Source organism: Semicossyphus pulcher, unplaced genomic scaffold (genome assembly GCF_022749685.1).
Source record: "Semicossyphus pulcher isolate SPU_LCO1_2020_fin unplaced genomic scaffold, fSemPul1.0.p SCAF_18, whole genome shotgun sequence".
NCBI classification, from domain to species: Eukaryota; Metazoa; Chordata; class Actinopteri; order Labriformes; family Labridae; genus Semicossyphus; species Semicossyphus pulcher.
In genome coordinates, this window is record NW_027211691.1 from 15259411 (window position 1) to 15278758 (window position 19348).

Here is a 19348-nt window from a genome sequence, read left to right on the forward strand (position 1 = left end):
TTGTGTGTGCAGTTACAGCACGATGCTGGCATGCTGGGAGGCCAGTCCCTCAGACCGACCCACCTTCACTAACCTGGTGGAGACCCTGGGAGACCTGCTGCAGGCCCGGGTTCAACAGGTCAACCTCTTTATGAATCCCACTTTGCTTATAACTGATTTCTGGTCCAAAAAAAGTCTCACGAACACCCCCTATTTTTCTCCTTCTCTTTAACAGGATGGGAAGGATTATATTCCTCTGGGATCTTTCACAACTGGAGACACGTGCCGCAGCGAGACGGTCAAAGAAAACCCTCTGGCAGTTACAAACCTGAGGTGAGGAAATATGAGACAAAACAAAAACATTTACCTAAGATGTAGGTGCAGATGTGAAAGTGGTGTGTGAGGTCACTGAAACTACACTCAGAAACAACAGGAAACAGGTTGAGACAGAAGAGAAATTTCAAACTCCTGTTTTGTATCTGTTTCCACTACATTTCTAGCTACATGAGGGGTATGGCCACACTTCAGATTTTTGAGGAACTCCCCTGCGAGGAGCCAGACAGCCCTGACGTGAGAAAACAACAAATGCATCTTCACCTTGAAAACACGGAATAACTTAAGACTAAACATGAATTAAGATTAAAAAAGAGAGAGATTAACACGTGGTTTTTCTACTCTGTGCTCCAGGATGAGCAGAGTGACAGCGGCATGGTCCTACCGTCCGAGGAGCTGAGGCATCTGATGTGGAATAACAACACCAAAAACAGGAAACTCAGCAGGTGGTGACATCTAATCTCTGACCTATAAACACTTGACTGTCCTCAATCTCATCTCATCATCTGTAAATCATCTCACGCACACAGTGAGGCGTTCAAGTTTTGAATCACTGTCTGCTTGTGGTACGTCTCGAAAAAGTGCAGACGTTTTGATTCTTTAAAGGGCCAGTTTGCTGATTTTCAACCTCAGTCCTATCATGCTATCATGGGGAGCTAACGCCATTATGGTAGAAAAAAATGCACTTTGGCTCTGTTCCATTGGAGGACACAATCCCATTTAGACGATCCACCAGTATATTCTGGTCGTATGTCAGATTCTGTCCCGCTCTGAGACAATGCCTGCAGAGAAACGGTCGTATTTCACTCCAGCGTCTCTCGCTGGGCCGTTCCTTTCAGAGGGAGGGGCGCAATGCATGCTGGGTGTTGTAGGAACGAGAATGGGCGAAACCACGAGCTGTTTGTACAACTTTCTCCTTAGCTATGGCGCCGATTTAAAATGCTTCTATCGATTACAGAGAACACCAGCTTTGACTGACGGTGGCTTTTTTACAGGGTGAATCGCTCCTTTAAAGCAAATGACTTATTTTTCAGTTAAAAATGAAGGGATGTTCTAAATGCATGGTATTCTACAACTCATTCAAAATAATTATTTCTGTTTAGGTTCCTTTCCTTCGCTAAGTGTCATGACAACCAGGTGCCTTTCCTGCGCAACGACCGTGACGACGAGCCGTCCATCTTGCCGTGTGAATGGGAGTCCGACGAAGGCGGCTCCCCTCCTCCGGACTACAACTCTGCTTTCCTCTACCCCTCCCTCTAGCATCTGCTCTTGTCTTTGACGTCTTTGCACAGGGTATATCTATTTCTAGCCAATCAGAGCTGATTCTGCTTTTGCATTTTGGGTCCTCTACCTCATTACGTTATCTGCATTTCTTCTTCTCTCTTCCTCCTTCGACCAAGAAGAAGTCGTCTCTTAAGATAAGACACAAAACTTCGCTTCAGTTTTGAAAACAATGTTTCATCAGTATGACCAAGTATTATCTTGAATCACCAGACACGGCCCCTTTCCGAGAGCAGCTACGTTTGCCTGATAGGACTGATCATATGCTGAATTCTGCAGAATGTATTTACTGACCTTCATGTATCGGAGCTTATTGTGTTGGTACCTCATGTGCTGAGCTTTGTAAAGAGGAACACTGCTGTATGAATATTTGTTTCTCCTACACAGCGACTTTATGCTGGAAGAAAAAGTTATTATCCACTGATTTATGAGTATATCCACTGAGTATTTTCAGTTAGACGGGATGAAGCTCTGTATTTATTCTACTGCTGTAATCGTTTCATAGATGAGTCTTTTGTTAATCATTTCTGAGCCTTAAATTTGAACGTCTGCACAGAATAGATAGAAAAACAAACTACTTTTAATGCTATAAAATTACTTTTCTTGAAATTAAATGCTTTAATTTTATCAACAATAACTAAAAACATAAGCTTGATCTCAGAGCAGTTATATCTGACCACACTGGTTTGATCTAGTTTGCCTCATAAACATCTGAGTTTATATTTAAGTCTATATTTAGTATCTTTAAATATAAAATAAAGTCATTCATAAATGACAGAACTTTACTCGTGCTGTTTATGCAGTGTATTTTTATTAACAAAAATATTTATCATTGAATAGATCAATGCTACGGAAGCCCTTAGCAGACACCCTTATCACAAGATAACGACGCGGCACCACTTTAACGGCAGATGATCATGACTCATATCCCCAGAGCTGCAAAGGCACAAAACAAACATTTAAACAGGCTTAACTTGACTCATTAGTCTCACACGAGAAAATGAGCTTTGTTATCTCGAGATAATGAAATAAATGAATCCATTATAATGGGAAAACCCGCTTTATTTTCCCGCGATAACGAGAAAAACAAGTCGAGATCTCGAAAAAAACGAGCAGAAATGACTCGTAACGGGAAAACGGAGTAAAGAAAACGTAAGGATGCATGTCCACTAAGGGCTTCCGTACAATTCAGATATGTTTTGTGTTTTTTTCCCCACTTGATTCGTATTTTTTTGGAAAGAAAATTAATATGCAATTAATGAGTTCCAGCTTTTCTTTTGTATTGACCAAATAATGACTCACCAAAGATACAAAATAAAAGAATTTATTGCAGCACTACAAAATATAAAAGCAACAGATTCATGCACAAATACTGGCAACATCTTTAGACATCTGATATGATGCAATCTGTTTCCACTCAACTGTATTTACACTGGTTTTTTTGCTTTACAAATACAGCTCCCGAAAAAATAAGAGACAACTGCAAAAATCTGTTTTTCTCTCAAGTTTGTGTAAAATTGACTTTCGTTCTTAACTTCCACGTAAAATATTCTCATTTAGGTCTTTTTATTTGCAGGAAATGATGACTGGTTAAGATAAAAATATATTTTCAGAGCTGGAATAATGCAAAGAAAACAGGTTCATGTCCCCCTTTAAACAACAGAATACTGTTTTAACACAGGAAGAGTTCAGGAATCAGTATTTGGTGGAATAACCTGGTTTTTAATAACAGCTTTCATGCGTCTCGGCATGCTCTCCACCAGTCCGTCACACTGCCGTTGGGTGATGTTATGCCACTCTTCAAGCGGGGTTCAGACCTGGATCGGGCCGGCCATGATGTGAAGAGAGAGACGCTGATTTAAGGAACATTTGGAGTGCTCTCTTATTTTTTTTCCGGAGCTGTATAATCTCGAATTTAATCCGATTGTATCTGTTACAAATGATTATTTGCTTCAATTTTCAGTTCTTAAAATGACTGAAGAATCCATTCAGTCAAATCCAACCGATATGTTGACATTCAGTTTTATGTGGCTTTAAAATATGTTCATATTAAAATGACACCAGAAGACAAAAACACACCGCATCCTTTACGTTTCAGTTTTGGTATTCTTTATTAAAATACTGCTGTACACACAAATATTGCAAAATTTGAGACAATGAACACGAGGGGCATAAAACATACTAAGATGGTGATTGTTGGTGTGTCGATGTGGGGGGGGGGGGGGGGGGCAGAAGAAGTTTGTCACTAATATTAACTGGAGTGTGTGTTATGACGTGGAAGATAGTGATATGAGCACTGACATTGTGTAGGCCGTGTTGGAGGGCGTGTGTGTGTGTGTGTGTGTGTGTGTGTGTGATTTGAGGGTTTTTCTAAAGCACCACATTCACCAAATATGTTTTTGTCTGTTCATTTCACTAAAACGGAGGAAATACATGATCGAACTCGCCCTGCGGGTTTGTTGCCCCCAAATGCAGACCATCGACAGAGCAGACGCTGTTCTCGCTGACTCCGCCTTGTCACCTTGTCTCGTATCGAACGCTGTGGTTCAAACGTGTGACCAAGACGGATCAAGAACAGAGCTCGGATTGATCTCGTTATTCGGGTGAAGCAGACCAATATTGAGAGTAATCATCAGAGTATGAACTGTGCTTAAGGGCAACGTAAAAATCCCTCACATCATGATCTCCACAATGCCGGCAACTTCCTAAAAACCTCAATCTGAAGACCCCACTCCACTGTAGCTCATCTATCTGACTGGACAGGGGGCGGCCAATGACAGCCAAACACATTCAATCATTGGGCCCCTCCAGCTGTTTGTCATCCTGAGAGAAATCCAAGCCATCCGAGTGAGAGCGGCAGCCCGAGCCGCCGCGTCGTCTCCAGCACGTTCTGTAATATCATGATCTTTAAAAAAACCGAATAAAACAAACAAAAAGAAACTGTTGGTGCCCAGGGCCCCGTTCCTCTTCTCTCCTTCGCCCTTCATCCCCTTCCCCTAAACCCCCCTGCTGGAATTGGTCCACAGAATAATAAAGAGTTGAGGCAAAAAATTAACTGCCCTCCGATTTTTCCTATCATGCATTCCTGCACAGAATCTGAGCAAAGAGAAAAACCAGCTAGAAAAATCACAAAAAAGCATCACTTTTCTCAAATGTCAGGGGAAGTGAAGTTTGGGATAAAAGCAGAGAAGAAGAAGGGAGAGTGAGAGAGAGAGAGAGAGACAGAAAGGGGACGTTCGAGACAGGGAGGACGGGTGGGGGACGAAATAAGGACATTCCACAAAGAGGCAGCTGTGGCTCTACCTCAACAGAAGCCCCACCCGCAGGCTACACCCAAGTGCTGGACAGCCAAATGAAAACACCCCCTCATGAGCAGTTCATGTCACTGTAGCGTCCGTCAACCAAAGGCGGCTGCTGCATGTGTGACAGACACTTGGTAGACGGCATCAGGAGAAGACACCCCTTCCTCAGTGGCAACAAAAAACACCCTCAGATCCCGGTCCATGCTCGCCCACCCACCCACACAAATCATTTACTTACATATGAGCCTGATGTTCCACAATCTCCTGAACTAAAATGTCAGAAATTCATTCATTTTCCAGTTTAAGACCCGTCCCACCCACCCAAGTGGTTTGTCCTTTCAGAAGGGGAACAAACAACCAAGGCAAAGGTGGGCCGACCCATTTCATAAAACAGGTGCCGTCCCTCCCCAAAGAAAGCCTCGAGTGGTGTGTCCCGTCTCCCAGTGCACGTCACGTGAAGGGGTGTGGTCTCCAGACGGAAGAGAGACGCAGTCGACAGAAAGCTGGGTTTGTTTTTGTTGTTTTTTGTCGTTTGTTTTTTCATTCTTAGTCTGCTCTGGTTTTTATGTCCGTGTGTGTGACTTTAGCTCTGGGTACACCCTGTAGGCCACGCACACGTATTCATAAAAATAACAAAAATTAACAAAAAAATTAAAATCTTAGTGCATCCTCCTGTGAAAAATAAACCCCAACTGTAGAAATAAACAATAAAAGCAGGAAAATGTTCAAAAACCTCATGGTTTGTTTCTCGTTTTGTTCCCCAAATCTAAAAAAATGTCCTCAGACTCGTTCGTCACAGCTTCCGTGTTTGTCCTTTTTCTTTTTTTGTTCCTTTTGTTTTACAATTTTCAGCTGCGGGGTTTAGGAAAACTAAAAAAAATACACTTTAGAAAAAGCCTTCCTGGTGGACAGGGTCAGTGTATGTGACTGAGGTTCACGAAGCCCCGCCCCGCTGCCTTCGCCATGCTGATGTCATCTCCATGAGCCTGGTCCTCCCCTGTAGTGCAATAGTGTGCTCCAGGTCCGGGCAGTCCCACTCCGGGCCCCAAGAGGGCGCTACAGAGAGCCGGAGGCCGCGGCCTGCAGCTCCTGGAAGGTACTGTCGAAGCAGCGCTTCAGGTCCGAGTAAGTCACAACCAGGACACTTTTCTCATCCCGAGACACCAGGCTGATCTTCTCAGGAACGCCCGCGTCCAGCTGCGTCGACACAGAAGATAAGATATGTCTCTACATGAGCTACAAAAGCAAACCAGACCATCAGCGACAACATTGATTATTTCTATGTGGTTATTTTTAATGCCTGAAACTGCTGGAGGGGGGGTAGGTCTCAGGCGAAGAGATAAACTGCACGCTGCCTTTGTTTACATTTTACAGGGCAAACATTTAAAGTGAGCGATACATATAACTGTTAAAGAGAGCAGGATGACCACTTAAACATGTACGGGACAAAATCAGCAGCGAGATAAGAGGTACAGCTTTGTCCACAGGGGGCGCCAAAATCAACACAAACTGAAAGTTCCTCACAGGAGCTTTAAATTAAACAATATTAGAAGAAATATTTGAAAGAATTTAAGGTAAAACTGCAACGAGCAGTTCATTTCTATGTCATTTTCCAATCCGAACAAAGCTCAAAACTCTATTTAAGGTTCTCACAAGTGAGAATTTTACTTTTCCTTTATCTCACGTGACAGTTAACTCAACATCGAGCGAGTAAGATTTTACGCCGGGCGACAGATGACCTTAAATATCTGAGGTTAACACTTAGCATGTGTGATCAGTGAGTGTAGAGTCTGTGTTTATTAAGAGAAACAGTCAAGTGTATCTTCTAAGAAAAGCTTTAAACAGCTAACAACTTAATACTTAAAAGAGGAACATCAGAAGTGAGAACAGAAAAAATGATTGGTCAGAAATGTACAAGAAAATTCAGTTGGTGGTTCATAGTTTTCAACATCTTCTACTGTAGAAGTGGCACTAAAGCAAACCATCTCTCAAACTATGTTTGTGTTGGCTCTGTAAAGAAAACTCGTAAAGAGAATATTTTTCTCACTGCTGCCGCCCGTGACCAGCTGCTAACCAAAAACCAAATGTCAGTGATGAAAGGCGACCAGTAAGAGATCTACTTTTACTCCCTCTCTTCTGCAATCTGTTGGCACATGCGTGCATGTTTTTTTTACCCAGTACAAATGAAGCATGAACAGATGCTCTGAAAATAGGACACTTTGCGTGTTTGACTAATTCATAAACACTTAACAATTCATTATTATTTAAAAAAGAAGAGGAGGAGGAGGAGAGAGGAGAGCGCACTGACTTTGTTGAGGCAGGAGACGATGTGGCTGAGGTCGATCCAGGGCGTCCCGGCTTCTGTCACCTGGTGAAACAGGTGATCCCGGAAAAGCTTCAACAGGTAGCGGTCGCCCGTCTCCGACCACGTCGGGTCCTTCTGAAACCTGTTTAACAAAACAAAAGGTCACGCAACAGAGAAGTAACACAGACTCAGATCCCTTACACTGCGCTGTTCTGTACTTACTCTGGCCGCTCGTTGATGGTGCCCAGTTTGGCCAACAGGCGGAAGAGACGGCCGTTTTGCACCTCCTGCAAAGAAACGATTTCATGTTGAAATGTTTGATCTTTATTGGACTGTTGGTGGTGAAGAGGCAGGAAGGACCTCGTACAGAACTGTGGACGCTGCTGTAACCATTTAGCTTCTGGTGAACTGGGCGGCATTCGTACGGTGGGATGTTTGAGTACGGTGGGAAACTTTGAAAGCAGACTGTAAAGATTTTATTTATTAAAAAAAACAGACTGGAATTGGTACAAATTATCCGATTTTAAATTTTGCAGGTGAAGAAAATATTCTGCAGCTGGAGGCAGCGAATTAGAAAACATAATACCTCTTTAAACTACGCTTACTTTCCTTGACGATGCAAAAAATAAAATGAATATGCAAACATGCAAATACACAAAGAAAGAAGGAAATAAAGGAAGAATGAACAAACAGTTAAGTTTTAAGTTCCTTAAAACAATGGACACCTCCCTTTGAAGTGAGAAGACTTCTCGACCTTGTGAGGAACACTGTCAGAAACTGAAACCGCCGTCCCTCCTCTCTCTGTCCGTACATGGTGCTGGACCCCATTTCCTCACAGGTTCCAGGAGACACTTCCTCCTTACTGAAAGTCGACCAGAAGAGGCTGCACTTTCTTCTAAATGCATCTGTTTGCTGATGCAGTCTCATGTGTTATTTCAAAGAAACCAAAGAGAGCAGGGACCAGCTCGAACATCAAACTATAATCTCACCTCAGTGCATCGGTCGCTGTCAGCTTTAAGGTCAATTCATTTGACTTTTTAGAGGCTAAGCTTCAGTTATAACGTAAATACAGGCACCTACAGGACTGATGGAATGTTTTGGCTCCATCAAATGACCGTCAACAAGTCGTATCTCACCTTTCGCTCACTTTCTGCAGATATAATAAACTCCTGCCTCTCCTCTCTCTTCCTCCTCACTGCCTGTCTCACCCTGTCAAACGTTTCTGCACTGTTGGACAAAGTGACAATTATTCAAAGCCAATTCAACTTTCAGGTTTTCTAACGTCTATTGATGCTCACTTTTAAATACAAAGTTTGTCCTTTTGGAGGCAACAGATTTAAGTTGCTCCGACGCTCGGAGTTTGCAGATGACGGCTACATTTGCCGTCTTTAGTCCCGACAATCAGGAGGTGTGAACAGTTACCGGGACTGTCATGGCACCAGGTTTCTTTGAGGACAGACTGAAAACTCTATTCACTGATGTATTCTATTGTTAACGGAGGTGAAGCCACAAGAGTTATACAACATGTGTGCGATTATATTTTGGGTTGGATTTTATTTAACTTTGTTTTATTTACTTTATAAAACTTCAGGAAGTTATGTATTTATTTATTTAAATTTTCCGTTAACTTTATAAGAGATGCTGCTGACCCTGGGAACTCCCTGCGCTTTTTGTTTGTTTGTTTAATAAACATATGCTTAAAGGCATTTAAACAAAGTTAAGTGTTGGAGTTTGTATTACTCAAAATTTTGACGCCAATATTTTCACTTTTACTGCAAATGAATATCGGCTCCAAATATCGGTTATCGGCCTCCTTGACTACTAATAATCGGTATCGGTATCGGTATCGGTCTATCTCTAACATTAAGTGACATAAAATATGATGGCTCGAGAAAAGAAATCTATGATAAGGACGTCTCACATTCAAAACTGTTTTTGAAAAAGTAAAAACTCCCGAGAAACGAGTGACATAATCTTTGCAACACAGCTCTTATGTCAACGCGCCGGCTGCGGTTGGTATCGCTTCAGTGACCCAGCTGCCGTGGCAGCCCTACAACGTTTCACAGAAAGTCCTACCGCATGCTTCGGCCCCAGTTGGGACTGATAAAAGATGGCAACACACTGTGCATGCAGATTTTTGACTTTTTGAAAAAGCATTTTTCGTGTGTATTTAAGTTCACGCTCTCGTTAACAGTCAGATGAACAATACTGCTGCTGCTGTTTACATTCTTCCAACACGTAACGCAGAGATGCCCTGATAAGCACGAGATGTTTATCACACTTGATCAGCAGGCCTGGCCAGACGATCAACCCTATTTCCTCAGCCTGTTTTTATTACTCCACAGCTCTACTCTTCCGCTGTTCTCTGAACTAATGCTGCTCTCTTCTTCTAAGACCTGCTGCGTATCTTATAGAGGCAGAAATAGAAATGGTCATTTGCATCAGTTTTACATAAAAACACCGACCCAAGCCCTGTTTGGTGGATGTGTAGAGAGTCGGGGTGTAAAGGGGAAGTTAGGGCATAAACGAGAATTCACACCAACATGGGCGAAAGTTAAAGCAGAGACTGCAGAGCCTACAGTATACCTAACAACATCCTGTGTGCACACAACTTCCCTCTTAGCTCTCTGCCCTATTTCAGCAGCTCCGTGTGCATTCATACATGGTTTCTGTTCTTCATAAAATGTTCCTGAACAGAAATGTTGCGCATACCTTGGCCAGGTCCTCCTCGATGACATCATTCCTCATCTGCGATGCATCCAGCTGTGTGTAGAATCGAGCTCCGATCATGGGCATGATGTCGTTGACGCTGCGCAGGCGAGACTGTTCAGTCAGCAGATACCTGCACGTACACATAAACAGCAGAGTTTACCTTCAAGTGAGTTTAAAAGGTCGAGTATTACAGTGTTAAGTCTTTGCACCCATAATACAAGTGACATTTTAAGCTGTTAGGTCTTCAAGTTTAGCTTTACTCATGCACCATAGGCGATAATGTAAACACTGGCAGTTTCAGTTTTATCTTCAATCTTAATGCACCGACTTAAAGGAGCAGTTCGCCCCTGGAAAAAGCCTGTCAGTCAAAGCTGGTGTTCTCTGTAATCGATAAAAGCAATTATATTTGAAATTGGCGCCATAGCTGTGGAGAAAGTCGTACAAACAGCTCATGGTTTCGCCCATTCTACATTCCTACAACACCCAGCGCGCATTGCGCCCCTACCTCAGCCCTGCGAGAGACACTGGAGTGAAATACTACAGTTTTCCAGTCAAGGACATTGATCGCTGCAGTCAATGGCTCAAAGGGGTACGGAATCCGAAATACGACGAGGATATACCGGTGGATCGTCTAAAACATCTTCAGGTCTGCAGTCTACATTTCAAACCTGACGATTTTGAACGAGACGTGACATCGGAGGCGGGCGTCCGAGATTGGGGAAGTGTACTTTAGTGAACTCCCTGGCCTCGGCCAGATGACACGTTTCACGTAGTCTGGCGGAGGTTTTCCAGGGCCCATTGGAGAAGCGGATAGCGTCCTCTAAAGGCACAGAGCCAAACATCTTTTTTTCTTACCATAATGGCATTAGCTCCCCATAATAGCATGATAGGAATGAGGTTGAAAATTGGCGAACTGGCCCTTTAAGACTAAGCTAGAAACCTCCAATCTTTTGAAACATACTGTATGCTAGCAGCAGAGGAGGTGTAAAGCCATAACCTAGCATGTATGCCTACATTGATTGACCACTAACATCTGCTTTATAAAGACCCGAGCTTTGTCTAACAATGAAGAAGTAAAGAGACCCTCTGCATCGACAAGTTTAGGGTTAACAGCATCGGCCTGGTCAAGAACCAAATGCGAATTCTGCTTTATCTCCGCTTTAGTATTTAGAAGTGCAAAGTCAAAGCCGACTGAACCTGCTGTAAATGCAGCCGTTAATTTGCTTGTTAATTAGATAAAAAAAAACTGACAGACTAAGAGAATGACTAAATCGAAACTTTCCTCCAGATATCTTTATCAGGCACGGAAATAAAACCACAACTGTTCGCGATCATGACCTTCAGAGCTGCTGTGGGCGGGACAACGTGAGGCGATCTAATTCTGGGGAAATAAACAGTATTTCTGACTGATGACTAAAAATCTACTCAATAACATAGTTTGTGTCCTCACCCAAAGCAGTTATGAAACTCTGTCAGGACCCATTCATTATAAGCTTGACTTGCCGAGGATTTGTGACAATATTTGAATCATTTTTAAGTCGTAAAACTGGAAAATTTTACTGCAGTTTATGACTGACATTTAGCAAAACCTGAAACTCTGACATCCTAACATGGGCTTATGTCAGAGAGGAAATTATTAGATTATTTGTGACAAAGTTTACAGCCTTGCAGTAAATGCAGTTTCTTACAGAATGAGGTTCTTGAGGTCTGAAGAGTAGTTGATGGACACCAGCTCCATGGCCTTCTGCAGGTTCTCCCTTTGAATGCCAGCCAGGGAGTTACACGCCAACGCCAGCACCACCTTGCCCAGCGACACTAGGTCTGCTTGCTACACGACGAAACAAACACACACGACAGAAATACATGTATGAGTGATGTGAGGTCCCATTCTAAAAAAGAGCTTCAATCTCTCAGGCTGAAGTTGTTACGTAGATTAGATAAAACTCCACTGACGACAGCTACATCATAGAGAGTACCTGGTACTGTGGCATTAGGGCAAGATGATTCGTCTGGCTGTTGTCAAAAGTTAAGACATCAAACACCCCAACACAGTTCACCCGTAACCTGCGGAGATAAGAAACCATATCATTAGTATGTGCACGTCTGCATTGAGCGCGCTCAGCTGCATGGTTGGTGAACTGTCCGTATTCACGTGTGCATACCTGGTCTTGCCAGTAATAAGAATCTTGCTGGGGTCCATCACACGGCAGGCCAGGCCGGCAGTGTGGATGGTGCGCAGGGCCGAGCTCAGCTGGACGATGTAGGCCCAGATCAGAGACTCCGGGAGCAGACCTGCGTGCTGCCGCGGAGGGGGAGGCTCATGTTGTCCTGCACACGGGGACATGAAGGGTTAAACATTACTTTTGAACTGCACCTCAAACTTCTGTCTCATTAGGAAAAGGTAGCTCACACTTTTGATGCCGCTAAGACAAGTAGGATGTTACTTATCAGTTAATCTGCTGATTTTCTCAGTGAATCAGATTATTAGTGGGGGAAAGCCTAGGGTTATCAAATCACTCATTATGTGCGGTATTGCTTAAAGAAGTTGTTTCAGCTCTGACATGAACAAAGTAATGCAGGAAATTCAGCTGACTGTTCTCAGAACTGTTTAATATCACGCATGCTGCATTTTCTGTAACACCACCCAACACCAGGGGGTAATAGAACTAAAGCGACAGCGTTAGGGTGTGTTCAGCACAAGAAAACCCACAGTGTCACACTAAGACACGAGAGTCGACTGTGTTCGTTTCCCTTTTATAGCCATACGAGAAAGAAATGCCTTTCTGATATGTGACCCGGTGCTTCTGAGGTGTTTTTCACGCATGTTCGCCTGTAAGCGTCTTCATACCTTATGCTGAGATAAAAGTGTTTGTTACAGACTAGACAAAGGCCATGGTCGGAGTGGTTTTGCTTCCCCTCTCTGCATTCCTGTAGGTAGGCCTTTACAGCACCTGTCCCAAGATCAGTTTCAGCCACAGTTTCCCCTAAGTCCCCACAGCTCTCACACAGACACACGCATGTTAACTGTCAAAGTAGGACACTTCTTACAATTTCCAAAACAATCTTCTTTGCAGCCCGAGGACACCCACAAGAGAAGTGTAAGACCTTTTACCAATGTGTAATGTGTGTCACCTGTGGGGTTTTATCTACACACAATCTAAGCAGAGAAATGGACCGTATGAACGTAACCGCACACGATGAAAACACACACCGAAATGCTGATGACCTCATTAGCGCACAAGTAAACAAATGCATGATGTGTGAAGCAGAGCGGTGCAGAAGCAGAGAGGTGCAGAAGCGATGCTGGGTCTATTTTAGTGTAAGGGAGGCAGGGAGGGAAGACCAACTCACCCCACTTCCTCTTGGTGAAGTACGAGTCTGCTGCTGGGTCGTTGAAGTGTCTGCTGAACATGGTTTCTGCACCCGCATGGAAGTCATAGGAGAACACCAACGCTAAGGGACAAAGGTAGAACGTATTCATCAAAATTAGTATGTTGTCAAAGTATTTTGCAGATCTTTCAGTCTGCAAAGTCAACCACTGCAGAAAAGTCAACCGAACGAGGTGCAGAGGGTGATGCTTATCTCTGACCAATCAGTGATCTTCAGTGTTTTTAACCCCACCGTTTAGTACTGGCTTGACTTATCAACCTTTAGCAGAGGTTATAAAATAAAGAGCAGGTACTTTTGAGATGAGAAACATGTTCCAAGTTGTGATAAGTCGAGCCGTGTCAAGCAGTGGAAATGAGACAAAACAGCTCAACTGTCTGCCCCTACCAAGTACAAAATCCTACTTTCTATCAGCCAACTAGTTAATTTATTTCTCTCGGTAAATTTCCATTTGTAAAAAAGGACGAATGAAACACATCCGGAAGACACAAACACACACTGTACATGCTGCTTATGGGTGCTACAGACTCACAGTGGTCTCCAAAGGCCTTTGTGGTGAAGACCTCCCTCAGTGTCACAGAGTTTGAGTGCTGAATCTTCTTCCACATGTCCACCAGCATCATGCACTTGGTGTTCACAAGGCGGAAACCTGGACACACACATAGGAAATAAATAATTAATAAGGATAACATGCACTTTAACAATCTTGTTATATTTAAATATAACACATGCATTTCATTTGTATTCTGATGGAACAACAAGAGCTTTAATGAAGTTTGTGTTTTCTGCACAACAGCATCGCATTATCGACACACTGCTGATTTCTTCATGACAGTAGGGAAGCTAATGTAAATAATGTATTTAATTCCAATGCAGCTTTATTTTTTAGGATTATGCATAGATTTCTAAAAACTTGAAACTAAACTAATAACTTGTTGCTTTAAAAACTCATTGCATAATTCACACAGCGGGTATTTTGGTACAGCTGTGTTAGGCGTCTCTGAAAGACCCTATGTCATCACCACATCTCTTACCGTGTATCCTTCTCAGGCAGTAGGGCAGGTCGTCCTTGCTGTTGACCGCCTTGTAGCAGGAGGTGATGTAGCTGAAGTTGCTGGTCTTCTGCATGCGGTTTGGAGGGGGGAGGGGCTCGAGGGGGAACAGGCTGTGGTAGCTATCCACCTCAGATGGTACATCTGCCAGACAGAAGCAACTTCAGAAGAAAAAAAACGCTACAGCACAAACACATGCAATCCAAAAATAGTTCAGCAACCCTAAGCTAGCTGTATGCGCATAACACAAATATACCTGTTTTTACCAACACTTTATCAGCGCTAGAGTTTGAATAACATTTAGAAGTTGTTTTCACAAATGTGTTTTTGACTGTTAACGATTGTTGCCCAATGCTACGTGAGAGAAACAGAAAAAGAACATGTGGGTAACTGGAAGCATACCCCACAGAGACCACAAACATCATATTTCAACAGACTTTCACACAGACATGAAGAAATCATCTCCACATTAGTTTAAGCAAGCAATGGAGGTTTATAAAAAACAACAACAGAGCATCAAAACGGTCTTTTGTTTGATAGAGAGCACATCTTTCATTCATTCTCATTTGTGTTAGAGCCACATTCTGCGGCACACACAAGCCTTGTAAACATCATCTCCATCTGTAGTGTAATAATAAGCAACTCTTTGTTGCGACACCACTTGAGACCCTTTACCTGGGTTCTCCGAGTGGTCAATCTGGGCCATGGTGATCAGATGTCTGTTTATCAACTCCTGGAGGAGAAACAGAGGAGGAATCACGTCAGACGTCTCCTCCAGAAAAGAAGACGGGGCAGATATTTAGTGCGAATTGAAAGGGGACGAGTGGGAAATACCTGTCGAAGCTCATCAGCCATGAAGAAAGATGGGGCGTTCGCTTTCGGCTGCATGTAAGCCACATGGGGAGCGGTGGGGGGATAGATATGGTAGGTAGGAAACACCTGCAATGAAACCAGAAAAAGGCAGCTTCCTATTTATTAAGAAATGAAAACCAATGGCATCATACAGGGGTTATTTTTTTTCTGTTTATAAGCTCACAGCTACGCATAAGATTGTAATGGAACAAAACTCGTGTCAAAGATCGTACGAAGCCAAATTATAACCCTTAAATGACCAACGTGGATTGTATCGTTAAGGAGGTGTAGTATCTTCTGGAGCCAACACTTGCAAAAGAACTTCAAATCACCTCAAGTTTTAAATGCAGACAGATTTATATGCAGTTTCCTTGCTTGTAATATATTTAAAATTCATTGAGTGATGTTGCATCTTTGTATGTGACCATGCATACCATCCCAGCCATTGGTGCCGGTGTGTTGTCAGTGTAGAAGTAGGTGGTCCCCCCTACGGTCTCTTTCTGGATTATATGAGCACCCGGGTCAGACGCAGTGGTGGGCACCATGTAGTTGGCAGGGTTTGGGGTGTGGCTGCGTCGCCGAGGAGCAGGTGAGCTGTGAGGTGTAATTTTTGGAGAGTGGAGAGGCGAAGATCCCGCAGACAGGGACATGCCTAAAATTGGGAGGGAAAAGGAAATATTATTTCAAGAAAGGACATGCACCATTCACCAGGTGCAATCGTCAACAGTGAAGAGGCCTGCTTTCGTTTCATCTGAAGCGCATGCAGTGATGTACACAAGAGGGAATTCCCAAACTTGCTGATTTACAAATGTCTCAGAGCTAAATAAAAAACAAAACTGAGTCATGAAGAAAGTAGAGCATATCAGATAAAACAGGGTGATTTCTCAGTTGGTAATGCTCCAAAAACCTCACCTGGAGCCAGCGCAGCAGCTGTGGAGCTGCTGAGGCTGGGATGAGGGAAGAGAGGCGAGGGGAAGGCCTGGACAGTGGACTGCGCCATGGTGGCCATACGTGGAGCTCCCTTAGGGATGAACTCACTTGCTGCCGGGTTAGGAGTCTGGTGGTACAAGGACAAACATTTTATGTTGGATGCAATTTAGACAAAGATGGGAATTAACATCACCCTACTTAAATTTCAAGGACCTGCTTATACAAGAGTACAGTTAAGCCCTTTAAAAGCTGTTTTTACTGTACTTGGACAGGATGCTTGTGTGCTCACCTTTCTCCTTTGGGAAATGCTAAGAGCACCAAAATCACTAAACAGTGAAGATGTGGGGGAATTCACTGGATCTGTAGAAGACCAAAGAGTGTACAGAGATGAGTATTGGCACTTTCAGTAGTTAATGAATGTGTGCTGCTCCACAGAGAACTATAGGGGTCTTACCGTGAGCGCTGTGGCTAAAGTTCTTGGCACCATCGTTGAGGAGACTGGGAGAACTGCTGCTGGTCGTCATTCGCTAAAGAAGGCAGCATCAATAACAAATGTGTTACAGGAGGAACTCTAATGTACATTTGTTTATCCATACTTTATTGTGGCGTAACGATAACATGTTCTCTTGTGGCTCTTTTAATGTCTATTTCTGTGTTGGTATGGGTTAAGGTTCTCTTTTAAATGTTACTTTTTTGTGCAATCTCACATGTCTTTGGCAGGTGGGGAGTGTGTTTGGTACTCTAAATGTCTAGTATTCTTTCAATTTCTGTCTTCTTACAATTTCCTTACTTTGCTGACCTGCCAAGGGACTATGTGCGAAAAATAGCAATTTGCTAAAGCCTGGTACAACACATCTTTCCTTGTTTCATATAAGGTTGATGTTCTTTGTACATTGTCACTGCTCAAATAAAGAAACATAACATGTTAATACACAAAAACATGTTTTAACAGACTACATAAGAAAAAACATTATGCCAAACATTTAAATAACTAATTTAGTCCTTGTTTAACTAGCATAGATTATACAAGCACAGCAACGACAGCAATGTAACAAAAATACATTTTTATAGCACTTTCTGTCACTTTCTGTTTACTCTGACCATGTATCCACTGTTTCCCTTTTGTACCTGCATCATTGAGTATTTAGACTCTGCTGGGCTTCCAAACCCATTGACCCCAATAAAGCTGCTGCTGAAGTAAGAGTTGGTAAGATTGGCATCGCTCAGGGTTGTGCCCTCCATCACTGGGACTGTGGATGACAGAAACAAACGTTAAGTGAACTGTAATTTTAGCGGGACTTAAATAACTGAGAGATAATTCTGGACATTAAAAGAGATGAGGAGCAAAGTATGCAGGTAGATGTCAGGACTACCGAGTGCCTGCTTAACCAACCGCAGAGCTCATTAGAAAGCATGTAAACATTTCAAAACTGCATGGTATGTTACTAGTAAAGCGTGCCACATGGCGATAAACACTACGAGCACCATTTAATAACAAACGTTAGCACAACAATTACTGGATTCGAGTCTTAGTGGACGTAGTTCTCGTTGAACTGCACGTGAACGATGTAACTTGCTGTTTGTTTACGTTGGGGGGAAAAGCCCCGTGAACAACTAGCGGAGCTATGCTAATGTTAGCAAACATTAAACTTCCATCCCAACAGCAACACTACAGTTCACATCAACAACATTTGACTTCAGAAAGAAATACCGAGAGTCGTACTGCGATTAATAGCGTCTCTTCGAGGCTAAAGCAAAACGCATTAAAGTTAGTTAAAGCAGTCAATTTAACGCTAGTTAAGTTTAGCTAACGCTAGCTAGCTGATAGCTACACATTGCTACACTGTCGTGGGTCGCGGATTCTGCCCACTCACAGCTGTCACACAAACAGGCCTTCGTGTGAGCTGCAACATGGGTAATGGAACATGTTGTTATAAAGCCCCATTGATACCACCTGTTGAAAAGGGTATTCAAAAGACAGCTAATGCTAAAGCTGCATGCAGAAGGTTTTGGATGTTTGGTGTGTGAATGTAGCCCACGTTGTTTTGGGGTGAAGAGGCCTCAGTGAATCCTCGGGCTAAATTTTAACAAAGCCCAACAAGGCCCAAAAGTAAAGTCACAGACAGTCCACCCGTGTGAGGCCTTGTGTTATTGTAATTGTCACTTACTGGTTAACAGCTGCCCCTCCAGAGACGTGCCTGCAGGCCCCAATGGTTCGCTCTTCTTGGACACACCGGTCCCCCCGCCCGAGCAGGCCGCCGCGGAGCCACCAAGGGAATACCCCGCTGGCGTCCCGCCACCTCCGGCCATGGACAACGGGACGGGGCTCCCGCCGCCTCCGTGCAGCGGCAGGCTCGCCATGGACGGATCCTCATGCAGGAACTGACACTCGTCTCCATAAAAACAGGTTTTGTCTTTCGCGTAATATCGGCAGAACTTCACCTTGACGTTGGGTATCCCGGCACCCCCGAGCGGAGCGGCTGAAGCTGGGAGTCCACTGTTCATGGCACCGCTGCTGCCGCCGCCGCTGCTGCCGGAAGACACTCACACATAGAGAGACGCAGATAGCTGCGAGCTAGCCAGCTAGCCTGCAAACAGTTTCCCCAAATAATATCACTTCAGCTGGTGAGGAACACTTAATAGGCTACAGTACTCACATTATAAGGCTAAGATGCATTTTGGTTATGAAACTATCAATGCATGTGCGGAATCCTGGTCGTCGTTGTTGTCGCTCTCCATGCAGCTGCCTCTTCGTAAAGTAGCCTGTTGTTGTTTTTGCTCAGGCTGCTCTGCTAGGGACCAGCTAGCATAGCTTTGCATTGTGGGTACAGGAGCGTTTGGCAGCGTTTACCTGCTGCACATGCAAGCTGCAAAATGAAGCTGCTGCACGGTGATCATGTGAAAGCATAATGTAGATGAAGAGGTAGTTGGTCTTCACAGTCGCGTTTCAAGGATTAAAGCTTTTCAGTCGGTGCGTTCAGCCGTCTGCAGGGTCAACATAAAAAAACGTTTAAAAAGGAAATAGATTTATGTGACATTATATCATAACATTATTTAAAAAAACAGATGCACGACTTCGGGACCAGGGATGAGCCACAAATGAACAGGAGAAGTAAGCTTACAGTTTTAAGATTAATTAATTATTTGTGGGAGGCAAGAAAAGTCAAATCATTAAATGTATATTTGGAAACATACAAAAAAATCATTTTATTGTT

The 19348-nt window shown here is 43.4% G+C and overlaps 2 protein-coding genes across 2 annotated transcripts in view; one reads left to right on the forward strand and one right to left on the reverse strand.

Annotated features, from left to right (window-relative positions):
- Positions 1-3660, forward strand: part of flt1 (fms related receptor tyrosine kinase 1) — a 34943-nt gene extending 31283 nt beyond the window's left edge. Inside the window, exons 26-30 of the mRNA XM_069667228.1 lie at positions 13-118; positions 215-312; positions 480-549; positions 667-758; positions 1416-3660. Coding sequence (XP_069523329.1) covers positions 13-118; positions 215-312; positions 480-549; positions 667-758; positions 1416-1572 — 523 coding nt within the window. The 3' untranslated portion in view covers positions 1573-3660. The remainder of the gene's footprint in view (positions 1-12; positions 119-214; positions 313-479; positions 550-666; positions 759-1415) is intronic.
- pan3 (poly(A) specific ribonuclease subunit PAN3) lies at positions 3011-18910 on the reverse strand. Its single transcript, XM_069667232.1, has 18 exons — positions 18302-18910; positions 17262-17383; positions 16588-16660; positions 16423-16493; positions 16116-16260; positions 15638-15855; positions 15186-15290; positions 15027-15084; positions 14334-14495; positions 13832-13948; positions 13264-13365; positions 12075-12240; positions 11889-11976; positions 11601-11740; positions 9913-10042; positions 7423-7487; positions 7204-7342; positions 3011-6092 (listed from the first exon to the last, which is right to left on the reverse strand). The coding sequence occupies exons 1-18, from the start codon at positions 18636-18638 to the stop codon at positions 5952-5954; spliced, it is 2379 nt and encodes a 792-aa protein (XP_069523333.1). The 5' UTR covers positions 18639-18910; the 3' UTR covers positions 3011-5951.
- Between the last annotated feature and the right edge of the window lie 438 nt (positions 18911-19348).

What these genes read in the sequence shown, in the direction of transcription:
- pan3 (XM_069667232.1), bottom strand. Translation starts at nt 18,638, where the DNA reads ATGAACAGTGGACTCCCAGCTTCAGCCGCTCCGCTCGGGGGTGCCGGG. An exon ending in CTTTAGCCACAGCGCTCACG is followed by an intron (nt 16,494 to 16,587) that starts GTAAGACCCCTA and finishes GGTCTTCTACAG; the next exon opens with ATCCAGTGAATTCCCCCACA. An exon ending in CTTATTACTGGCAAGACCAG is followed by an intron (nt 11,977 to 12,074) that starts GTATGCACACGT and finishes TTATCTCCGCAG; the next exon opens with GTTACGGGTGAACTGTGTTG.